The sequence below is a fragment of the Crocodylus siamensis genome, chromosome 3 (genome assembly GCF_052110815.1).
Source record: "Crocodylus siamensis isolate JL-2025a chromosome 3, ASM5211081v1, whole genome shotgun sequence".
Taxonomy (NCBI): Eukaryota; Metazoa; Chordata; order Crocodylia; family Crocodylidae; genus Crocodylus; species Crocodylus siamensis.
Genome location: NC_143397.1, coordinates 238,207,894 through 238,228,616, shown reverse-complemented (window position 1 = coordinate 238,228,616; position 20,723 = coordinate 238,207,894). Strand labels below are relative to the sequence as shown.

Genomic DNA, 20,723 nt, shown 5'->3' with positions numbered 1-20,723 from the left:
ATGTTAAAAAAATAACAACAAACAAAAAAACATGCTTTACCAGAAGAAGCAGTGTGTTACTTTGACCCAACTCCACAGCATCTGTATAGTTCAGGTGCTTCAGTGGGGCTTTTTGGCACTTTTATCTAAAACTGAGTTAATCAGTTATTAGATTTTCATAGATTTTTTTCATAGACATTAGGGCTGGAAGGGACCTCAGAAGATCATCGAGTCCAGCCCCCCTCCCAAAGGGCAGGAATAGATAAAAGTGGCAACCCCACCTCCTCACAACTAAAACACCCAATCTAGACATTGGGTGAACCAGGTCCAAATAATGCACTGCCTCTTCTGGGGCTTATGCTGCGCTCAGCATGGGAGCACATGGAGTTTGAAGTGCCACTGGGGGGGAGGGCAGGGAGAGGTTTAACACGTGCAAGCAGCCTTTGTTTCACATGAAGTTGGAATTTTCAACCTGTCATTTCAATTTGGAACTAAACCAGCTTTCAGACTTGCAGGATGTGCCTTAAAATGGAAATTACATTCCCATACAGCTCTAACATAAAGCACCCCTGCACACACCACTGACATCAATGAAAAACATTAGGACTTGGGGTCGGGGGGGAAGATGAGTTGATGCCATATCAGGTGTGGGGAGGAGTGGAAAAGGGCAAGGTGGGGGAGGATCTGATAGCTTTTATTTAGAAGCCTGAATTCAGGTACCCAAATTTAGGTATGAAAATATAAAACAAGTTTCTCTAGGTATTCCTTATTATTCTCACAGAGGGATGCACCACAGATGCTGTGAGGCTAAATTTCTTGTTTGTAAAGCGTTCTCTTCATAAAACCAACAGCTACAAGTGAAACAGTAAGAATTACTAGGCAGGCAAGTAATGTGTGTTAGATTTGTATGAGGCAAACTGAATTTCTGAGGGTCTTTTCCTTTTAAACACCAACCAAACTGATTTGACCCTATTGAAATATGATGACATGGTGGAAATATTTCAGTAACTGTCTGCAGACAGACAGACACCTCATTATTGCTCGCAACTCATGCTTTATTACTACTCCTTGAGAGAACAAAGAAACACTAAACATTAAGAAACTCTTCAGGCAGAAACATCTGCCACAGTATGACACCACCTGTCTGCCCTCTAGCTATTGAGCTAAATTGGGATGTTGAGCTGGAAAGGTTCTAGGGGAGGAAAAGGAAAGAGGAGATGTGAGAGATATTCTACAGGCCAGAGCCAATGTATCCATCTGGAAGGATCTACCATACTAGCTCACCATTACAGCTAATATTTTTATGCATGTATGCAATTTATATGCTACCCTTAGCAAAGAAAAAACAAATTTTTCAGGTAGGTAGCACACTGACACCGCAATGCATCAACAAATTTAGAACTTTTCCCATGTTGTGCAGGCCTCTGCCCCTTGAGTTCATGATAACAATAACTTGAGAGCACCGATAGCAGTGGTAGAATGTCCCCTCCTATGTGGACTGACTGCCCCAGGTAGTCTGAGAGAGGTACGCAGGCTGGGCAGGATGCCAGGGGTCAGACTGCTCAAAGCACCCCAGGCTTGGTACACAAGGCTGCACCCATATTTCTATACCCTCACTCTCAGAAATGGCTTTGCTCTTTTGGCTGAAGTTTAAAAAAAAATTAACACCTTGGCAGGCACTTGGCATGTAAAACTTTTACCCAATAGGTTAAAGAGCCTGTTTTCAATGGCTTATAATGGGAAGTGTCTGGCAATCTTAATAATAGTGATACTACCAATCCCACCTATAATTGTATGCAGAACTTCCAGGGACAACTACCGGTTTTGCTCATGGCAAAATAATAAGATAGGCAAGGGAGACACTGAAATTTGCAGAGTAGTTATAGCCAGGAAGCAGAAATTTTAAAAAAGTGATTTGTTCTTAAACGGCAGAGCATGGAAGTGACAGCTAATGAGTTTGTATTAGTCTCCTCCATTATTTTGCCCTAATACTTGATCATTACATGCTTTATGGAGAAACAACTATATTAGCTATAAGGGCAAAAAGAATGATGCTGATTTAGTTAACGCTCTGTTATATATGTACTAAAATACAGGATCACATTTGCAGCGTGATTCTACAGATACACCCATTACAGAAACTAGGGGGAAAAATACTGTATGTATTGCACAAGGGCCCATGGGAGATTTTGTTAGAGCACAGGCTGAAGACTCTGACATCTACTGCCTAAAGAAAAGCAAATTTAGACAAGAGTTGCATGGTACAAGGCAAGCATTTGAAACAGCCAGTGATATAGCTGACAGAAGGGCTGGAGTAGGTCTGGGGAAGAAAAGAGCTGTGTAAAGTTTATTACAAGATGTTTTAAATATCATTTTATTAAACTGGTAATTTTTCATCATTTTAGGAGCAACTCCCGTCAAGTATGTTGGGCAGATTTCCCCTGTTTACACTACTGTAAAGCCTCAGCTTAGTAAACCAGTGCTATTCAAGATAGCATGAAACAGTTGTTTCTCTTCCACTGCTGGAGCACATTTTTCTTCCACAGCAGTTAGGTATGTGTTTTAAGTGCTGTCCTGGAAAGCCAAAGATTTAAGAATATACTTAAGTGCTTTATTGAACTAGGGTACTAGTCAAGGCAGCTTGTTGAAAGCACTGGAGATAAACTGATGAACCTGTTTTTTGTATCTTACTGTAGTTCAAACAGGTCACGACAAATACCTGCATGCAGAAGAGCTTTTGGAAGAGAACTGGATGCAGGTGAGATCCTATGAACCCCTGTTTCAAGAGAAGCAATTGGAGAATCCCTTGTGCAAAACCGTTTGTAACACTTTAAAACAGCTAAGGAAGCATAAAATTATTAACCCCCTTTATTTCACAGAAAAGGAGCTTTGTGAATGAGCTGGCTGAAAATCTGCTGGGGTACAAGTGCTGGAAGATCAGGATATGTTGAAAGAAACTAAGATTCTCTGAACTGTATCTGGAAAGAAAGGAAGGGTTTCCAACACATTAATGGGAATGTAACCCAGGCTAAGTACAATGGCTCAAAATGCCTGAGGGAGGTTTTTCTAAGCTGCATAGCTTGAACTAATAACAAACTGAACTGACGTCCAATGTTTGGGTGGCCAAGACAGGCAGAAGCCTGCACTGGCCCAGGCCAGGAGCCTGGGGGCACTCATGCACAGCACCCCTCGTGTCCAGCTGCCTACGGCTGCTAAACCCAGTCCAGTGGCAGCCCAAGCCTGGTTGACTGCTGGACCCATGCCATCGCCCCCTGCTCTCAGCCACAGGGAGGGGACCGCCAACAGAAAATTTCTCACCAGCCCCTGCCTTAGAGGGATGTAGGGAGGGGGAACACACCACCTGGTCCTGGCCCCCAGCTGGGGTCTGCCTAGCACAGGAAAAGCTCCCACTGCAGGGGCTTTTCACATCCTCCTCCTTCTCCCCCCTCCAGCCTGGCTAGCAGGAGTCTGATTGGCTCAGCTGTGCCCCCTCCCCAGCCCCAAGCCTGAGCTGGGAGGAGCGGGGAGGAGAAAGCACCAGTTCAGCCTGGCACCAGCCCCCGCAGCTGGGGTCTGCCCAGCACAGGACAATGAAAAGCACAATGGGGGTTTTTCGTAACCCCACAGCCCAGCGACTGGGTTGGGATCAGCTCAGCCCCTTCCGCTCCCAAGGCTGCCAGGTTACAAGAGGCCACTGGTTGAGGCTTTCCCTCCTCCACACTGGACAGACCCCAACTGTGGGGGCCCGTGCTGGGCCAGACCTGTGTGTTTTCCCCTTCCCCCCCACTCTTCACTTCTCACAAGCTGGGGTGCTGGGGAGAAGGTGGGGCTAAGCCAATCCCAGCCTGGTTCACTGGGCTGCACGTGAGTGAAAAGCTCCTGGTTGGGGCTTTTCCCCTGTCCTGGGCTGATCCCAGCTGGAGTTGAGGGGAGGGTTGCCAAGGTCAGGGCAGCATGTTCCCCCTCCCCCTCTTACAGGCTGAGCCGATGCCAACACCACTCACCTGGGGCTTTCCTTCCTCTTGTCCTGTACAGATGGGTGCAAGGGTGGGTCGGGGGTCCATTCCCTTGCCCCACCTCCTCCATCCAGCCAGGCTGACCGGTGCTGGCAGGGAGAAGAGGCTTTAGTGCCTTAACTCTGTGATAGGTGGGAAGGGGCCAGTCCTGCTCCACTGGAACAAGACAGCACAGCCCAAGGCAGCAAAGCATCCTGGGATGCTGAGGGAATGAGTTAACTTGAATCAGGAAGTGATCTGGGACAGAAGTTCTGTGAACCAGTTTAACTTAAATCAGTTAAGTCTGATACTACATCCAACTGAGTTTATCTTAAACTGGTTTTAGCCATTTTGAAAGCAGTTTATGTGCACAGAATTTCTGTTCTGTTACAGATTTAAGCCAGCTTCAGATCACTTAGACTGGTTTGTGTGCAACTTCTGTCCCTAACCCAATGACTACTTAGTTGAGTTTAGATATCACAGTCTGGAGGAAAAAAATGCAGAAGTGCAGACTTGAACATACATATATAGGAAAATTACATAAGGTTTGTAGAAATCAAAATAATATTGAGCTTTGATGGATGTGTGGTGTGGGGGGTTGTTTTGTTTTGTTGGTTTTGGTTCCCCCCCTTCTTTTAAACTCATTAAATTATGGTATAATTATAGATATGCATTAGTGATTAATTTGGTATGAGGCAATATACTGGACTTCTTCGTATTAACATTGAGTAATAGTTGGGTAAGGAATAGAACTATACAAAATGAAACTAGCAATAAATATCTTATCAGCTTTGTAAGAGCAGTGAGATGGTGGGAACTTTTACTTGCTCTAGCACACTACCATTCTAGGAGAGTTGCTACTGAAAGCAACCTTAAAATAAGACAGGTTTTTTTTGCTGTCTTATTAGTAAATGAGCACACTTCTATTTTCATATTCAAAAATGCCACATTTCCATTACTTACACAGATCCAAATAATTAAAGAAAGATTCTACAAATAAAGGATGTGAAGCCTGAAGAACAGAGCACAGGCCACAGCTTTTTCCTCCCAGCTTCACCACGCATTTCTTCCCATGCTCCTTGCCTCCCTGAAAGCAGCACAAGTTCTGTCCCATAATCTGGCAAACAATTTCTCTATGTGCCAAGAACACTTTTCTTTAAATCCTATTACAGGCTCACTTTTTCCTTCTACAGACTTTTACTTCTTGTCGCTTTCACTAAGGAGAAAAGAAATAATTTATAAATCGTATTTGCCTTTCCTAAACATCTCCATTTTCCTGAACTCAGTCATTTTCATACACCTTATGTCAGACATCCACAGCACATCAACAGACAAAACTTAAACTTATTGTACAGCACATGCTAGTATATTTCTACACATTGAACATGCAAGATTACAATGTATGAATGAATGACCCTGTATAAACCAAATCATATCAACTGTGCTAAGATTCCCAGTGACTTCAATAAGCTTTGGACCATAATCCTTGTATTGCCAGTGTACAGAGTGAAATGCCATTGGATGTCTGTGGGTCTTGAAGATATTTACTTATTGCTGAAAGATTATTTGAGGTCACATCCAGCTATTCCTGACCCCCACTTGTTCCACGTATCACAAATACCTATTTAAAAGAATAATTGCCCTTAAAAATTATCTTAGAAAGGAGACACTACTCTAAATTTTAAAATAGAAACTATGTTGTGTGCTAAATACCAATATGGATTTTCTTGTAAATACCAGTACCATCTGTCCTGGAAACATTTATTTTTAATAGCAAGGTAGCATTTCACAAGAAATATGCTCCATTTCATTTTGTCAATCTTCAAAGAATCATTCTTCCTAAAAATTGTACAAGTGTTTGCTTACATAAGTCCCAGCATTTTTACACACATATCTGGTCATTTTACATATAAGTGCACAGTAATGCAGATTACATACATTATTAAAAATAGCCTCTAAAGTAAAAATCATACCTGTATGAAATGTGTTATGTCAACTGCAGAAATGGAAGTCATTCTGACACTAATATATTCACATTATACTGAATAGAAAGTAGGGCAGGGTGGCACCTTAGAAGCTAACAGGTTCAAAGAGGCACAAGCTTTCACAGGCAACAACCTACTTTGTCAGAGGCTATGAATGGGTCTGTTCAGAACTAAATGAATCAGTTAGTCTGAAGTCAGGCAGAAGGTAGGGCAGTGTGGCACTTTAGAAACAAACACAGCTAACTACTGATATGCTGAATATTGAAGGATTTAAAAGAAGTGTGTATAGGCATGCATGTTTGTGCATGTGCATGCATGGATGTTGGGGACAGAGAGGGGGAAAGAAAAAAAACATGCAAAATGATCTGTTTTATGAAGGTTCAAATGTCAGGTTGGCTAGTTTTTGACCATCTAAAAGCTGTAACAAATCGTGAACTAAAAACATTTAGTACAGTTAATTCCCAATACCTTTGGTAAAGTAAACTGACCTTTTGCTTATATTGAATTACTATAATTAGTGTTGGCACCTCTCTCAGAAAACAAATGAAGCCTTCATGTATCTGTAGTAAAGAAAAGCATCTGCGATGGCAGAGTTAAATACACAAACTGGCTATTAGCATGCTATCACACACTGTTTTTGATGATCTGACCTGCTGGTGATGGTTTACTCCCATTTATGTGTTCTTTATCCTTGACCTTGGATTTACTTGATGTTTCCTTCTTTTTCTCTATATCTTTAACTGCAGAGATAAGAAGAAGTATGTCAAAGACGAGGTACAGTGAAAAAGGCATGCACACATTCTTCCTCCAGATGGAATGGAAACTTCATGCAATTTTTGTGCAGTTTCCTTTGGTCACAAGCATTTCTAACTCAGCTTTGTCCTTAGTTGAATACGGACAGATGTCCACAATACCACACCATTCACCATCCAAGAACAATTCATCATCCAAGAAAGGCTCCTCACACAGGCTTCAGCATTCAAGCCCAAATTGAAGAGAGTCTCCAGAGATTTAAGACTCAGGCAGGGGGAGGGCAGCGAAGTCCTCCCAGAATTAAACAAGTCTAGTTTGAGACAGGAAGGAAACAAACAGCAAGGCAGAATTCTTGTCTGAACCTTCTGGCATCTAGCATGTATGTGCCAGATCTAGTATCACTCCATGGAGGTGCAGTTTAGACTTCATTTCTTGGCCCACCCCTTCAGGGCACCAGATATGTAGTAAGGCAAGAACAGATCTCAGACTTTAATTGTTCCTGGGCCTTACCTGGGTTAAACAAATTAAGAAGATAGGGCCTCCGATATTACAGAGATAAAAGGTGGTCAAGGCCATTATTTGCTTGGTTATTTGATGACTCCTAAAGTTTTCATTCCACAGGGCATGTCCTTTGCAACAAGGCACATGAGCATGCCTACCTATGGCAAGGTACTTGACAACTCAAAATTTTACCCCTTCCCCCTACAAAATCCTATCTGTACCCCAAGGGTTAGGAAGAAAAGTTCTTTATGCTTTCCTCCACCTCACATCACCACCAGGCAGAAACTGGACTGATCCTGATCAGTAATCCAGGCATTGGTTTGGGGTTTTTGACTACACCACTGTGCCTAACAAGAAAGTATGGCAATATCTTTGCAAGACAAATCCTTCTAGAACAGTAGTTCTCCACCTTTTGTGGGGGGATGTTGAGGCCTTGCTCTTACTGGACTTCAGATACTGTCCAAAACATTTGTGAATCGAGCATCACCCAAAATCAAAACAAATGTATGTATTATATTGCTTACCTCCTTGCAGGGTGCAGACAGGTGGGAGGGGAGGGAAAGAGGGGGAAAATGAGCCAGGTAGCGACAAGCCTGAGGCTGCACTTATCTGCTTAACTCATCACACCTAGCTCATTTCATTGTACCTTGCAGCACTCTTCAAAAGATATGGTGGCACCCCAAGGTGCTACAGTACCCTCGTTGAGAAGCACTGTTCTAGAAAAACAATTCTGAGAGGTTCTCGTTGGCATCAACAGTTAGGCAGCCTGCAGATTGGTTAGTGATACCTCTGAGCCTGAGGGATGCTGCTGCAGTGCTTATGGAACAACAACAACAGAGCCTCATCGGGACAAGGCTAGTCTGTCATGTTATGTTGTAAACTGTCTGTATAACATCCTATATAAGCAGACAGGCATGAGGATAAAGGTAGAGGAAATGTTAGCCCTGCTTTATAAAAGGGAAACCAAGGATGGAGAGATTTAAGCAATTCATCGAAACATGGAGGATAACAGTGCCAAGAACTTAAAATCTGGTTATGTGTTCCAGTCCAGTATAGAATTACAAGTCCATCATCCCATTCTTTATAAAGGGAGAGTAAGAGGAGCACAAGCCTGTGTACTCCCAACCACTTCAACCCATAAATTTGGGTCCAGTGTAGTGGGGAGAAGAACAGCCACAGCTCCCCTCCCCTAAAACACATGGATGCAAGAAAAAAAGTAAATGGAGCCCTCACTCCTTCCTAACACACTGGCCAGCACAACTCAGCTGGTGCAAAAATAGAATACCATCTATGGCACCTCTATCGGCAGTAGATTACTGTCCCCTTGCAGCAAGGTGAGGAAATTGGGATTCAGAGATGCAAGGGTTTTTTTGGTCTTCTACACTATGAGCAATACACCATCCCTTCCCCAGGGCAGACTGAGATCATAATGAGAGGGGTTATAGTTCAGCCAGCACCTGGTGACTCAGTCCTCAAACCCCTTCAGACTCAAACCTTGCTTAGACAAGTTTCCCACTAAAAGGAGCTGTACTATAAGAAAAAAAAATACAGGAAGACTTCATAATTCAGCAAAATGAGAGCATTAAAATCAGCACTAAGAGTCCAGAAAATGGTTAAGGAGACTGACATCTATCAACAAGACTAGCTGCCCAATGCTGAATATATAACTCTCATTATTAGGTGTCAGAAAACTATACTGCCATGTAATTCTGACAAATTCTGATATGTGAAATGAATTAATTTAATTTGCCCTTTACTTGGTCGCAGGATGATGAAACAAATGAAGTGTCTCTGTTAGAACTGCCTTGTAAAAGGACAACGCTCCCTATATAAAGCTTGTGTTAATAGGATACTAACTATTCCATATAGCTTACAAATCATGCTAAAAGAAAAGATAACCATCTTAAAGGCAACATTACTCCAGACAGCTAACCCTGAAGGCTTGAAAAGAGCTTTCTTTAGATATTAGTTATAACTCCAACACATCTGCAATTTCTTTATTAGTTTTCTCCTTGCCCTGGGCTTATTTTATCTTCCCCCATTTCAAAAACTAGTGACCACCTTGTTGAGGAGTGGGAAACTATGAAAACACAGGATTAAAAAAGAAAGAAAAAAAAAGAGAGACAGAGGAAGAAGAGAAGGAAATATTTGCATTTTCATTGTATCTGCTTCATTCAGACAATTTATTATACTGTCAAATAGGACTCAAGTCTTGCTGCTGCCAGTAAAAACATGTAGCAGCTAAAGAAATAGTTTTAAATAGAATGTAACCCCTGCTAGATCCATTTTTCCTGTGGAATAGAACTAGGAAAGCAAGCAAGAAAGCAAGCCCACAGCTAATATTACAGTAGCTCAAGTAGTTATTCCATAGACTCCCTTTAATGCTAAAGTAATTTGTGGTTTTGAGGGTTCCCAACCAGAGTAGTATTTAAAACAGTAAACAGAGGCAGCCGCACTAGTGAATAACTAGAAGGACTTGATATTGACTCTAGCTCAACCAGTCACTCTGCCATGTGCTGCCTACGATCAAAGTGTGATCTAGCAATTAGAGCTAGTAAGATTGGCAGACCTATTACAGGTAGAGTAACCTGGTGCACAAGCATCCGTGGGTATTAATACATCTCCAGAGCCAGTGTTTTGTGGCAAAGAAATTCAGGAAAATTTACAGCTCTTCTCCCTCCCCCATTCCCAAGCTCTCTGGTCTTAGGCTGCATACAACAGCTCTCTCTGTTGTAATTGCGTAGTTGCAGATGCAAGTCAGGGCAAAATTGTCTCCTAACCAATCACTTCCTTGGACAGAAAATACATTGATCCATTTTGGTATGTGTTTGTCTGAGGACTGCAGAATAATTTGCCGAAAATATTAGGTCAGATGCTCAACTGGTGTACATTGGCATAGGTGCAAAGTAACCAGAGCTGGGCATATTTATACCAGCTGGGGTATCTTTAAAAAGTTGAAAGGAAACCCATTAGAGAGAAAAAGAAATAAAAAAAATGATCATCCATGTGGGTATACGAGTTCCCTTTCCCTCTCTTTTCCTCCCATTGATGACTGATTGCCTTCACTGAGTGCTAGCTAAGTTTTATAAGGGAAAGGACAAAGTTAGGTGTTTAGGGCTCTTTCATTTCATTTTTGAATCCTTGTTAAGTAGATCTTGTTGTACAACAAGTCAGATAAAAATCAGCCCTTTTTCTGGCATAATTCTGCTCAAGGCAAAGGACATGTGTCTGTTTACACCATGAATACTACTGGAGTTCCATAAACACAACCACCCATCTCTTGTTTGCACATCCCAAACAGAACTGCTTTTACTAGCTACCTGTTCAGTCTACACATTTTGTACTGTACATGGATACCAGAAACAAACATGTGTGTTAAGATACATACTTCGAAATTGGCCTTGGGCTGGCTTGCTCTCCTGGTCTTTACTGTATGCAATAATCTGAAGTGAGTATGTTTGATCTGGAATAAGACCTTGAATAATTGCTTTGGTAGCACTATTTTGAAGAGTTAATTGATTGGTTTTTCCACCTGCAATGAAACAAAAACATGTAAGGTAAGTAGCAAACTGTAAGATAATGACATAAATTGAACAGCTACATTGTCCACATCTTAGATCCCTTGAATCTATACCTTAACCAAAATAAGAACTACAAAGAAGTTACTGCTGGCTGTCACACAGCTAACCTCCTTTATAATGACAGCCAGGAGATGGCCATCCCAGGTAGCCTGATATCCATAAACCTCAAGAGATAGTCCTAGGGGACATTACTTGTTTGTTACACCTTAGAAAAAGATAATGAAGCAAAAAGGGACAGTTTAGAAGAACAAACAGATGAAGAATTGTAGTTAGAGAGAGGGTCCAGTGGGGTAGGTTTGAGAAGGGTATAACTATTGCTCTGGTTTGTAGATAGTTTCATAGATTTCATAGATATTAGGGCTGGAAGGGACCTCAGGAGATCGAGTCCAGTCCCCTGCCCAAAGGGCAGGAAGTCAGCTGGGGTCATAGGATCCCAGCAAGATAAGCATCCAATTTACTCTTGAAGGTGTTCAATGCCACCTCCGCTGGCAGACTGTTCCAGACCTTGGGGGCTCGGACAGTAAAGAAATTCTTCCTTATGTCCAGCCTGAAACGGTCTTGCAGGAGTTTGTGACCGTTCAACCTCGTCATCCCTTGGGGCGCTCTGGTGAACAGACGTTCCCCCAGATCCTGGTGGTCACCCCTGATAAACTTATAGGTGGCCATCAGATCACCCCTAAGCCTGCGCTTTTCCAGGCTAAAGAGTCCCGTGGCTCTCAGCCTGTCATCGTAAGATCTGTTTTCCTGACCTCTGATCATGCGCGTGGGTCTCCTCTGGACTCTCTCAAGCTTCTCCACATCCTTTTTGAATTGTGGAGCCCAAAACTGGACGCAGTACTCCAGCTGCGGCCTCACCAAGGCCGAGTACAAGGGGAGAATGACGTCCCGGGATTTGCTCGAGAAGCATCTATGGATGCACGCCAGCATTTTGGTCGCTTTACTAGCCGCAGCATCGCATTTCAGGCTTATGTTCATCTTGTGGTCAATGATGACCCCCAAGTCTCTTTCTTCTGTAGTGCTAACCAACGTAGCACTGCTGAGCCTATAAGGAAGCTGCAGGTTTTTCCTCCCAAGGTGGAGAACCTTGCATTTATCAGTGTTAAACACCATCAGGTTCTTGTCTGCCCATTTGCTGAGCTTGTCCAGGTCAGCCTGGATCACCCGCCTATCTTCTGGCGTGGATGCTTTGCCCCAAAGTTTGGTGTCATCGGCGAACTTGGCCAGTCCACTCCTGACTCCAATGTCCACATCGTTAATGAAGATGTTGAACAGTAAGGGTCCCAGGACAGAGCCTTGAGGGACCCCACTGGTCACAGGGCACCATGATGAGTGACTGCCATCGATTACAACCCTTTGGGTCCGACCACGGAGCCAATTTCCCAGCCAGCGGATCGTGGTGGAGCCAAGGCCACAACTGGCCAGTTTGGCCAAGAGGTGATCATGGGATACCAGATCAAAAGCTTTTTTGAAGTCAAGATATATGACATCAATCTCTTCTCCCTTGTCCAGGTGATAGGTCACCTGGTCATAGAAGGAAATGAGATTGGTCAAACAAGACCTACCCGCAACAAACCCGTGCTGGCTGTCCCTTAGAATGTTAGCCTGGGCCAGTCCATCAAGGATGGCCTCCTTAATAAACTTTTCTAAGATCTTCCCCAGGATAGAATTCAGGCTAATGGGCCTGTAGTTAGCCGGATCCACTCTCCTCCCTTTCTTGAAGATCGGCACCACATTGGCCTTCTTCCAGTCTTCGGGCACTATACGAGAGTGCCAGGAGTTTTCAAAGATCCGTGCCAGGGGCTGGGCTATGACGCTTGCCAGCTCCTTGAGTACCCTGGGGTGCAGATTGTCAGGGCCGGCTGACTTGAAGGTATCCAGCTTCTCAAGGTGTTCCTTCACGAGGTCAGCATTTATGGAGGGTAGGGGATCCCCCTCACCCAGATCTTCCTGTCCCATAGCAGGCATGGGCATCCTGTGTGACTGATGAAAGACTGACGCAAAGTACCTATTTAATAGGTTGGCTTTTTCCTGGCGTCAGTTGTCAGTTGCCCCATCTGGTTTAGTAGGGGTCCAACATTGCCCTTGCTTTTCCTCCGGCTCCCCACATATCTGAGAAAGGACTTTTTGTTGTCCTTGATGCCTGAAGGTAGTTGGAGTTCAGTTGCAGCCTTGGCTTTCCTGGTTTGCTCCCTGAAGGACCGGACCAGCACGGAGTAATCCTCCTTGGAGGTGAATCCCGTCCTCCATCCTTTGTAGGCTTTCCTTTTTAGCCACAGGAGGTCCGCTAGGTCTCTGGAGAGCCAGGGGGGCTGCTGTGCCTTCTTGCTGCCTTTCCTCCGTGTTGGAATAGATTTAGCTTGTGCACTGAGGATCGCTTCCTTGAGAAGCAACCACTCTTCTTGAACTCCCATCTCCCTGGGGTCATGGTCCCTGAGGGCCTGACCGACAAGCCTCTTGAGCTTGTCAAAGTCCGCTTTTCTGAAGTCAAGGACTTCTGTGTTGCTGACTGACTTGCCAGCTTTACGGCGGATGGCGAAGGTGATCAGCTCGTGGTCGCTGTCACCCAGCTTCCCATCAGTCACTAGGTCGCTGATTAGGTCGTCCCCCGTAGCCAGTACCAGGTCGAGCAGCGCTTTGCCTCTCGTTGGCCCATAGACTTCTTGAGTCAGGTAGAGGTCATCCACACACGAGAGAAAGCTTTGCGCCTGCTCAGATTTAGCTGAGTGATCTTCCCACGAGATGTCTGGGTAATTTAAGTCACCCATGACAACCAAGGTCCTGGAGCAAGCGGCCTCAGTCAGTTCCCGGGCGAACTCCTGGTCAAGCTCGGGACCTACACTCAACCTTCATGGAGCCGGATAGTTGAAACCAGAGCTGTGTGAAGCTTCGAGTGCCGATTCAATTTAGAGGAGATTCAGCCTGATTCACTGGCCAAATCTCCAAATTGAATCAGGGGACCAATAAAAAGGTCCAAATTGATTTGAAGCTCTCTGAATCCTCTCAAAAGATTTGGAGAGCTTCGATGATTCGGGAAGTCCCTGCCCACTACATCAGCGAGCTGGAGCTGGAGCCAGACTCAGAGCTGATAAGTAAGGGGCAGGGGAGGAGGGGGACCATGGTGGGGGGGGCCCTGCCAGCCCCATGCAGTGTGGGGCAGTGGGGATCACCCTCTGCCAGGCTGGAACCGGTGAGCCCTGGGGTTTTTCTCTTTTTTTTTTTTTTTTTTTCTTAAAAGGGCCAGAGCTGGGGCAGGTAGGGCAGCCATGGGAAGGACTGGGGGTGGGGATCAAGAAGCTCATGGCAGAGCTCCCCATGCAGCATGGGGCAGCAAGGATCACCCCCTGCCAGGCAGCATCTGCTGAGTTGGGGCTCTTTTTTCCCCATCAAAGTGCTGGGAGCCAGGGTGGGCACAGCAGCCATTGCCAGAGCTGGGAGAGCAGACAGGGGCTGGGGCTGGGTGATTTGGAGATTCAGAAGCAGCTGAATTAATTCAGGACAGTGATTTGAATCACTGAATTGGAACCAGCTGAATCTGAAGCTAATACTATCCATTTTGTACAGGCCTAGTTGAAACCAGCCAAGAAACAAGAAGCCACGCTAGGTACATGGAGGCACAGGGGTTTCACTGACTATTATTTCTGTATGTGGGAGAGGAAAGCACATGCAGATCCCACTACCCACAACACACTCCCTCCCCACAATCGCACCACCTCTCCAGAGAAGGAAAAAAAGCTTTGGGGAAAACTGCGAGAGAGACTTGCTCCCTGAGCAACTCCCAAGTAAAGCACCATCTTTAAATAAACCAAACCCAACTCCTTCTGTCCTGCTCCAGATACAAGGAGTGGAGCCCCTTTTGCTCTGACACTGGATGTATGGCAGCCTACCCCTTCCTTGCAGCAAGCTACTCCCTTCACAATGTACTTCCTCCTCCTCCAATTACTCTTTTGGGAGCTTTTAAAGCTCCCAGTAGGCACTCCCTACTCATCCAAATGCTGTGCAGCTGGACTGTCTCAACAGGGCTGACTGTTCCTTCTTAAAAAACAGACACTGGCTGCCCTGTTACATGCAGCAAGACTGAATTTCTGGTTGATGGTGAGAGTTGAAAGTGGAAATACAGGAGTTAGTTCGTTACAGTTGGCCATAGAAAGATGAGAGTTCTCAGGTGGACAGAACAAGAAAAATGATCAGCTTAACTGTGAAATGAATCAGGGGCACACAAACCTCAAGGGCATTAGGTCTATGACTTAGATCACTAAGAATGAAGTGAAAGGAACACCAGACAAGAGACAGGCAAGTGAGTAACCGTGGGGAGGGTGAAAGAAAAGCTGCCAGCAGTGTAAACCCCAAACCTAAACAGAAAAATTTCATCATTAATCAAGTGTAACAAGTCAGCTGACATTTCTGGGCCTGCTCCCAATGCAAGTGGTGGCGAGAAGCAAGCCCCGTGTAAGTGGTTTGGAACAATTTTGCCACCATTTAAAATGCATACAGAACATATTAAATGGAAAAGGATATATTAAAAGGGCGTTTGTTTTAGCTGTCAGGTTTTAGCAAAGGTCCCTCCGCTGATCTCAAATGTAGACCTGCTGATTGTGGCAAAACCCAAATGCAAACTCCTATGGGCTTTGCCTGGATGTTTGAGCTCATACCCTGGGTCTGGGACTTCTGTACTATCCTTAAAAATAAAAAGGGAAAGAGAAAGTGCAATTTTCAAGCGACCTGTGTGGGCTGAAAGAGTTGGAGGCTTCCCTCTAGAAAATGCAGCATGCTTAATAAGTCTCACACTATCTGGAGAGAGAGGAACTCAGAGGAAGAGTTGCTTTATCCAGAATCTTTGCAGAGCAAGAGTTCTGCAGAGCTTTCACTGGCCAAGTGCAGTCTAGCTGATTTTAACTGTATCTAGCCTTCTGTTGCTACACTTCATAGGCTTGAGTTTAAGTGCTCTAAGGTTTTGAATATATGATGGCTGTCAAGTCAGGTATGTCACCACTGCACTCACCACTGTTACTGCAGCTTAATGAGTCATACCTCCACCAGCTTTAAAATAGCTTCCACAGATATAGCTAGCAATGTAACTTCCACGGCACGGAATTCAGCATTGGCTGCAAAAGCCACTGACAATTTGAGCATATAATCAGAGGGTTAAACCCACAGGTTAGGGACAGAAATTACACATAAACCAGTATAAGTGATCAGAAACCAGTTCAAATCTGTAACACAACAGAAAATGGCCAAAACTGGTTTAAGATAAACCTGGATAGATGCAGTATCAGACTTAGGTTTAATTTCGGTTGTATTAGTTTACTGAACTTTTCTCCCAGGTCCCCTCCAGATTCAAGTTAACTCACAGTCCCCAGAATCCCACGGTGCTTTGCACCTCTCCCACAAACCTCCTCTTGCTGGGTGAGCAGGCTAGCCTTGGCCCAAGCTGTCTGCTCCAGCTGTGCAGGGAGGCATGCCCTAGTTCCCCCCAGCTTCTGGTCTGGTCCACTGCAGGCACATGGCTGCAATTCTGGAATCAAAAGTGAATGTTTGTTCACTCACTTATTGGTTCAATCTACTCAGCTTAGACTAACCCATGAAGACTGAACCAATTCAGCCTTGGGCTTTTTGACTGTCTGTTTTTAGCCACAGTGAGCTCCGGGCTATCACTGCAAGAGTGCTAGCAGTACCTAAGCTAATAAGTTTAAATCTAGCTTTGGTATGTCTACACAAGCAACACAGCCTCGGGACAGCCACCACTGTGCAATCAGTCATTAATGAATCTTTAAAAAACAAAGACTACCAGTAGAGATCATTTGAAACCTAACTTATTTATCCCATTCCATTGCCTGCAGATCAAAAAGCCATGATGCAGAGCTGTTGGAGGCTTCTACCTGAGACCACGTTGCAGCAATACTCCTTTAGAGCAGGGTCTCTGCAGAGTGCAGACTTCAGAATGACATGTAGTCCTATTCCTTCAACTCTGCCCTGGGGCACAAGTGTATGGGAGAAAGTAGGTACAGCCAGAATAAAGGAATGGCCTAATAACGCAGGGGTTGGCAACATTTTAGGGCAGAGTGCCAAACACCCCCACAACCTCAACTTGTAAGATGTCGGCATGCCAGGGATGGATGGCAGGGGAGCTGCAGCCCTTTCCCCACCATCCATCCAAGGCGCACATGCACCTGCTGCCAGCAATTAGCCAAGCATGGGTTCCATGGACCCTGGTGCAACTGCTTCAGCCTCCCTGCTGCCTGCTGCGACCAGCCTGGAGTCCATGGTCAGCAGCAGAGGCCTGCCCAGAGCTTGGGCTGGCTGTGGCATGCCAAGCAAAATGGCTTTATGTGCCACACTCTGGCATGCATGCTAAGGGTTGCCAACCCCTCGCCTAATGGCTTTACCCCCCCATATGATTCAATGCCTACTAATGAAGCATTCGACACCCGTAATTTTGTATATGTAACAACGCTGTTTCCAAGCCTCAAGTCCAGGACATGGAGCAAGAGAGTAAGAAACTGTATTAGGACTTTGAAAAAGCTTTTGATCTGGTGTCCCATAACCTCCTCATGGAAAAATTGGCCAACTGTGGCCTCGGCTACACCACAGTCCAATGGCTGGGAAATCGGCTCCAAGGTCAGACCCAGAGAGTAGTGGTCAATGGTAGCGAATCATTATGGTGCTCTGTGACCAGTGGCATCCCCCAAAGCTCTGTCCTTGGACTGGTTCTCTTCAACATCTTTATCAATGATGTGGACATTGGTGTCAGAAGCACACTGGCTAAGTTCGCTGATGACACTAAACTTTGGGGCATGGCATCCACACCTGAGGAGAGGCTAGTGATCCAGGCTGACGTGGATAAACTTAGTAAGTGGGCAGATACAAACCTGATGACGTTCAATATCAACAAATGGAAGGTACTGCACCTTGGGGAAAAAAACCTGAAGCATGCTTAGAGGGTTGGCAGGGCTATACTTGCAAGGACCGCTGCTGAAAGAGACTTGGCTTGGGGGTCATGACTGACCACAAGATGAACATGAGCCACCAATGTGATGTTTCAGCTGGTAAAGCAAACAACACACTGGCTTGCATCCATAGATGCTTCTCTAGTAAATCTCAGGATGTCATCCTCCCGCTGTACTCAGCCTTGGTGAGGCCGCAGCTGGAGTGCTGCATCCAATTCTGGGCTCCACAATTCACGAAGGATGTTGAGAAGCTTGAGGGAGTCCAGAGGGCCACGAGCATGATCAGAGGAAAGAGAATAGGCCTTTTGAAGGGAGGCTGAGAGCCATGGCACTCTTCAACCTGGAAAAGCACAGGCTCGGGCGGGGGGGACCTGGTGGCTGCTTATAAGTACACAAGGGGTGTACATCAGGATCTGGAAGAACGTCTGTTCACCAGAGCACCCCAAAGAAAAACAAGGACCAATGGTCATAAACTACTCCAAGACCATTTTAGGCTGGACATAAGAAAAAATGTCTTACTGTCTGAGCTCCCAAGACCCGGAATAGACTCCCTCCGGAGCTGGAGCAGGCACCTACTCTGGACTCACTGAAGAAACGTCTGGATGCTTATCTTGCTGGGATCCTTTGACCCTAGCTGACTTCCTAACCCTGGGACAGGGGACTGGACCTGATGATCTTCGGGGTCTCTTCCAGCCCTAACATCTATGAAATCTATGAACGGTATATTCTGTTCAGCTCTACCTGCTAGGGCTCAGTTCGTTTCCTTCTGTGTTCACTTACATGCCACTACTAGATTGGGCCCTACTAAAATGTTTAGTGGGATGTACAAATGTTGGATGTTCCATGCTGCAAATTACTCCAATGATAAAAGTTTATTAGACCTCATCACATCATAAGCTGGCTAATAACTCAGATTTGCTTTCCAGCTACAAGAACTTTTCTTTTTACCCATCTGATTTGGCTACCATTCATCCCTTTGGAAGTTAATACCTCTAGCAGAATAACTAACTTGAACTGCTTCACGTCACACATCATTGTAGCTTCTTTTGGTCTGTGGGTTTTGGCATATATTGATTGCTTCCATATGCCACTTGTCTGTTCATCTTAAGGTTGAAAAACCGGCTTGGGTTAGGCAAGTGAAACAATAAAAAATGGGAAGGGAAAAGAAGAATCTATAATATTTTCTCATCCAGAAATTATTAACAGCTGCTTTAAAACTATCACTACATATTTTTCAGCTAAAATATTAGCGGATTATAATGAAACAACAATGTCAAGTTTGTCTGCAAACAACCCATTTTACATGGGCTACAATTTTCTGTATTTTCTCACATATCACATAATCCCAAATAGGACACACGCCTTGTTTTCAGAAGGCAAAATGAAGGGGAGGATAATATTTTTTCCAGTCATGGCCAGGAGCTGGTTTTTTCCCTGGAGGGTTTGAGTTGTCAAATGATAAGAGGAGGTGTGAAGGGATTAACCCTGGACTCCACCCCTCCGGTTTGCTTGCTGAGAGGGAAGCTGGCAGCCATTTTGCAACACTGTAGGCATGTCTACATGTGCATTAATGCACCTTTTCTAATAAAGCACTGTCCCGGGGCAAGGGGAAGATATGAACCCCGAAGGGCTAAAGGGGGACCCTGGGGGACAGTACACCCCAGGGAGAATGAGAGGAAAGGAGAAATGAATAAAAACATCTTACTGGCTGCAGGAACCGCGGCGAAGCTGGAAGCAGCAGCAGGGCCTGCACAGCTCATTAGCTGTGGTTTTTTTAAAGGGGAAGCAGCTGGGAAAAAGGGGGAGGAGAACCACCCCAGAAGTATAAGAAGGGGAGACAACAGGGCAGCAGAGGAGGAGAGGTGGTGGGAGAGCATTGAAAGGAGAACCCCTGGACCCACCAAGGAGGTGGAGGAGCCAGGGAACGCTGCTCACAGGGCAGAAAAAGGTCTTGAGCTGTGCCCGGGTAGAGACACTGCCATTGGACTGAGGAAGACCCAGGAATCCTGGCTATATGTAACCATGCGAAGAGAGCCTACAGGAGGGACCTCGTCAACAGAGGTGGAGGCCAGCAGATCAACAGGAAAAGAGGTAGCCAAGCAATGGGCCAGTTGAGACCTTCATGTCCGGGACAGAGGACCCAGGCGGGAGTCCATCGAGGGAAGGTTCCTCTATTGAGGGATGTTGAGGGTGGACATGCATGGGAGTACGCCACGGGATAAGTAAGGCAGCCCTAAGGGGGAAGGGTAGTTGGTAAAGGGGAGCATGTTACTTTAGGCGCTCCTACGTAGTGATCTAGGGAGTGTTGAGAAGGGGCATACAATTGTGGTGCCCATATCCTTTCAGTGGGTTAATTATTATTATTATATTTTTTTGGAAACCGGAGTTAGAGTGAGACAGGGCTACTAAGGGCATAAGAGTCAAGGGGGCCTGGGTTTACTTAGCCCTGGCTCCAGCAGGAACCAGGAGGAACCCCACCCAGAGAGGGTTGGCCGCTGACAACAACAATAGCACATCGTCAAGGCTGGGTATAGGGCGAGGTACAGGGGAGGTTGGAGCCTCACGAAGAACTGGGGCAGCTGGAATCAGACAGTCAGACCTCTCCACCACTGAGATATCATCAAAGTCGTGGCAGATGGGATAAGGAGGGGAGAAGACCAGCTGAGGCAGGAGATCGTGGCCCCATACCTTTAAGGGACGGAGCGAAAGGTTATCATCAAGTCCCAGGGCCGGCCGGCGAGGGACCATATGATCAAGGCCCGCCGGGTGCAAGCACATTAAATATAGTACCTACAATGTCAGATACTAAATTCATGAGTATTAGGCACATTTGGACACTCTTTTAGTGAAGCTTAATGCACAGTCGACTATTTTAATGTACATTAGCATAATGTCATGGTTTTTTACATGATGCTTTAAAGCACAGTAAAATAGTGTACTGCCCATTAAAAGCACAAATGTAAATGCGCCCACAGTTGTCATAAT

General features: G+C 45.2%; 1 protein-coding gene across 4 annotated transcripts in view; it reads right to left on the bottom strand.

The window, feature by feature from the left end:
• Positions 1 to 20,723, bottom strand: part of COL14A1 (collagen type XIV alpha 1 chain) — a 192,358-nt gene that overhangs the window by 158,831 nt on the left and 12,804 nt on the right. For 3 of the 4 annotated variants that reach the window (XM_090040565.1, XM_090040567.1, XM_090040566.1), the window contains exons 4-5: positions 10,602 to 10,745; positions 6,610 to 6,699 (exon numbers count right to left, since the gene is read on the bottom strand). The exons of the other annotated variant lie outside the window; for it this stretch is intronic. In XM_090040565.1, the coding sequence (XP_089896691.1) occupies positions 6,610 to 6,699; positions 10,602 to 10,745 (234 nt within the window). The remainder of the gene's footprint in view (positions 1 to 6,609; positions 6,700 to 10,601; positions 10,746 to 20,723) is intronic. 4 annotated transcript variants of the gene reach the window in all.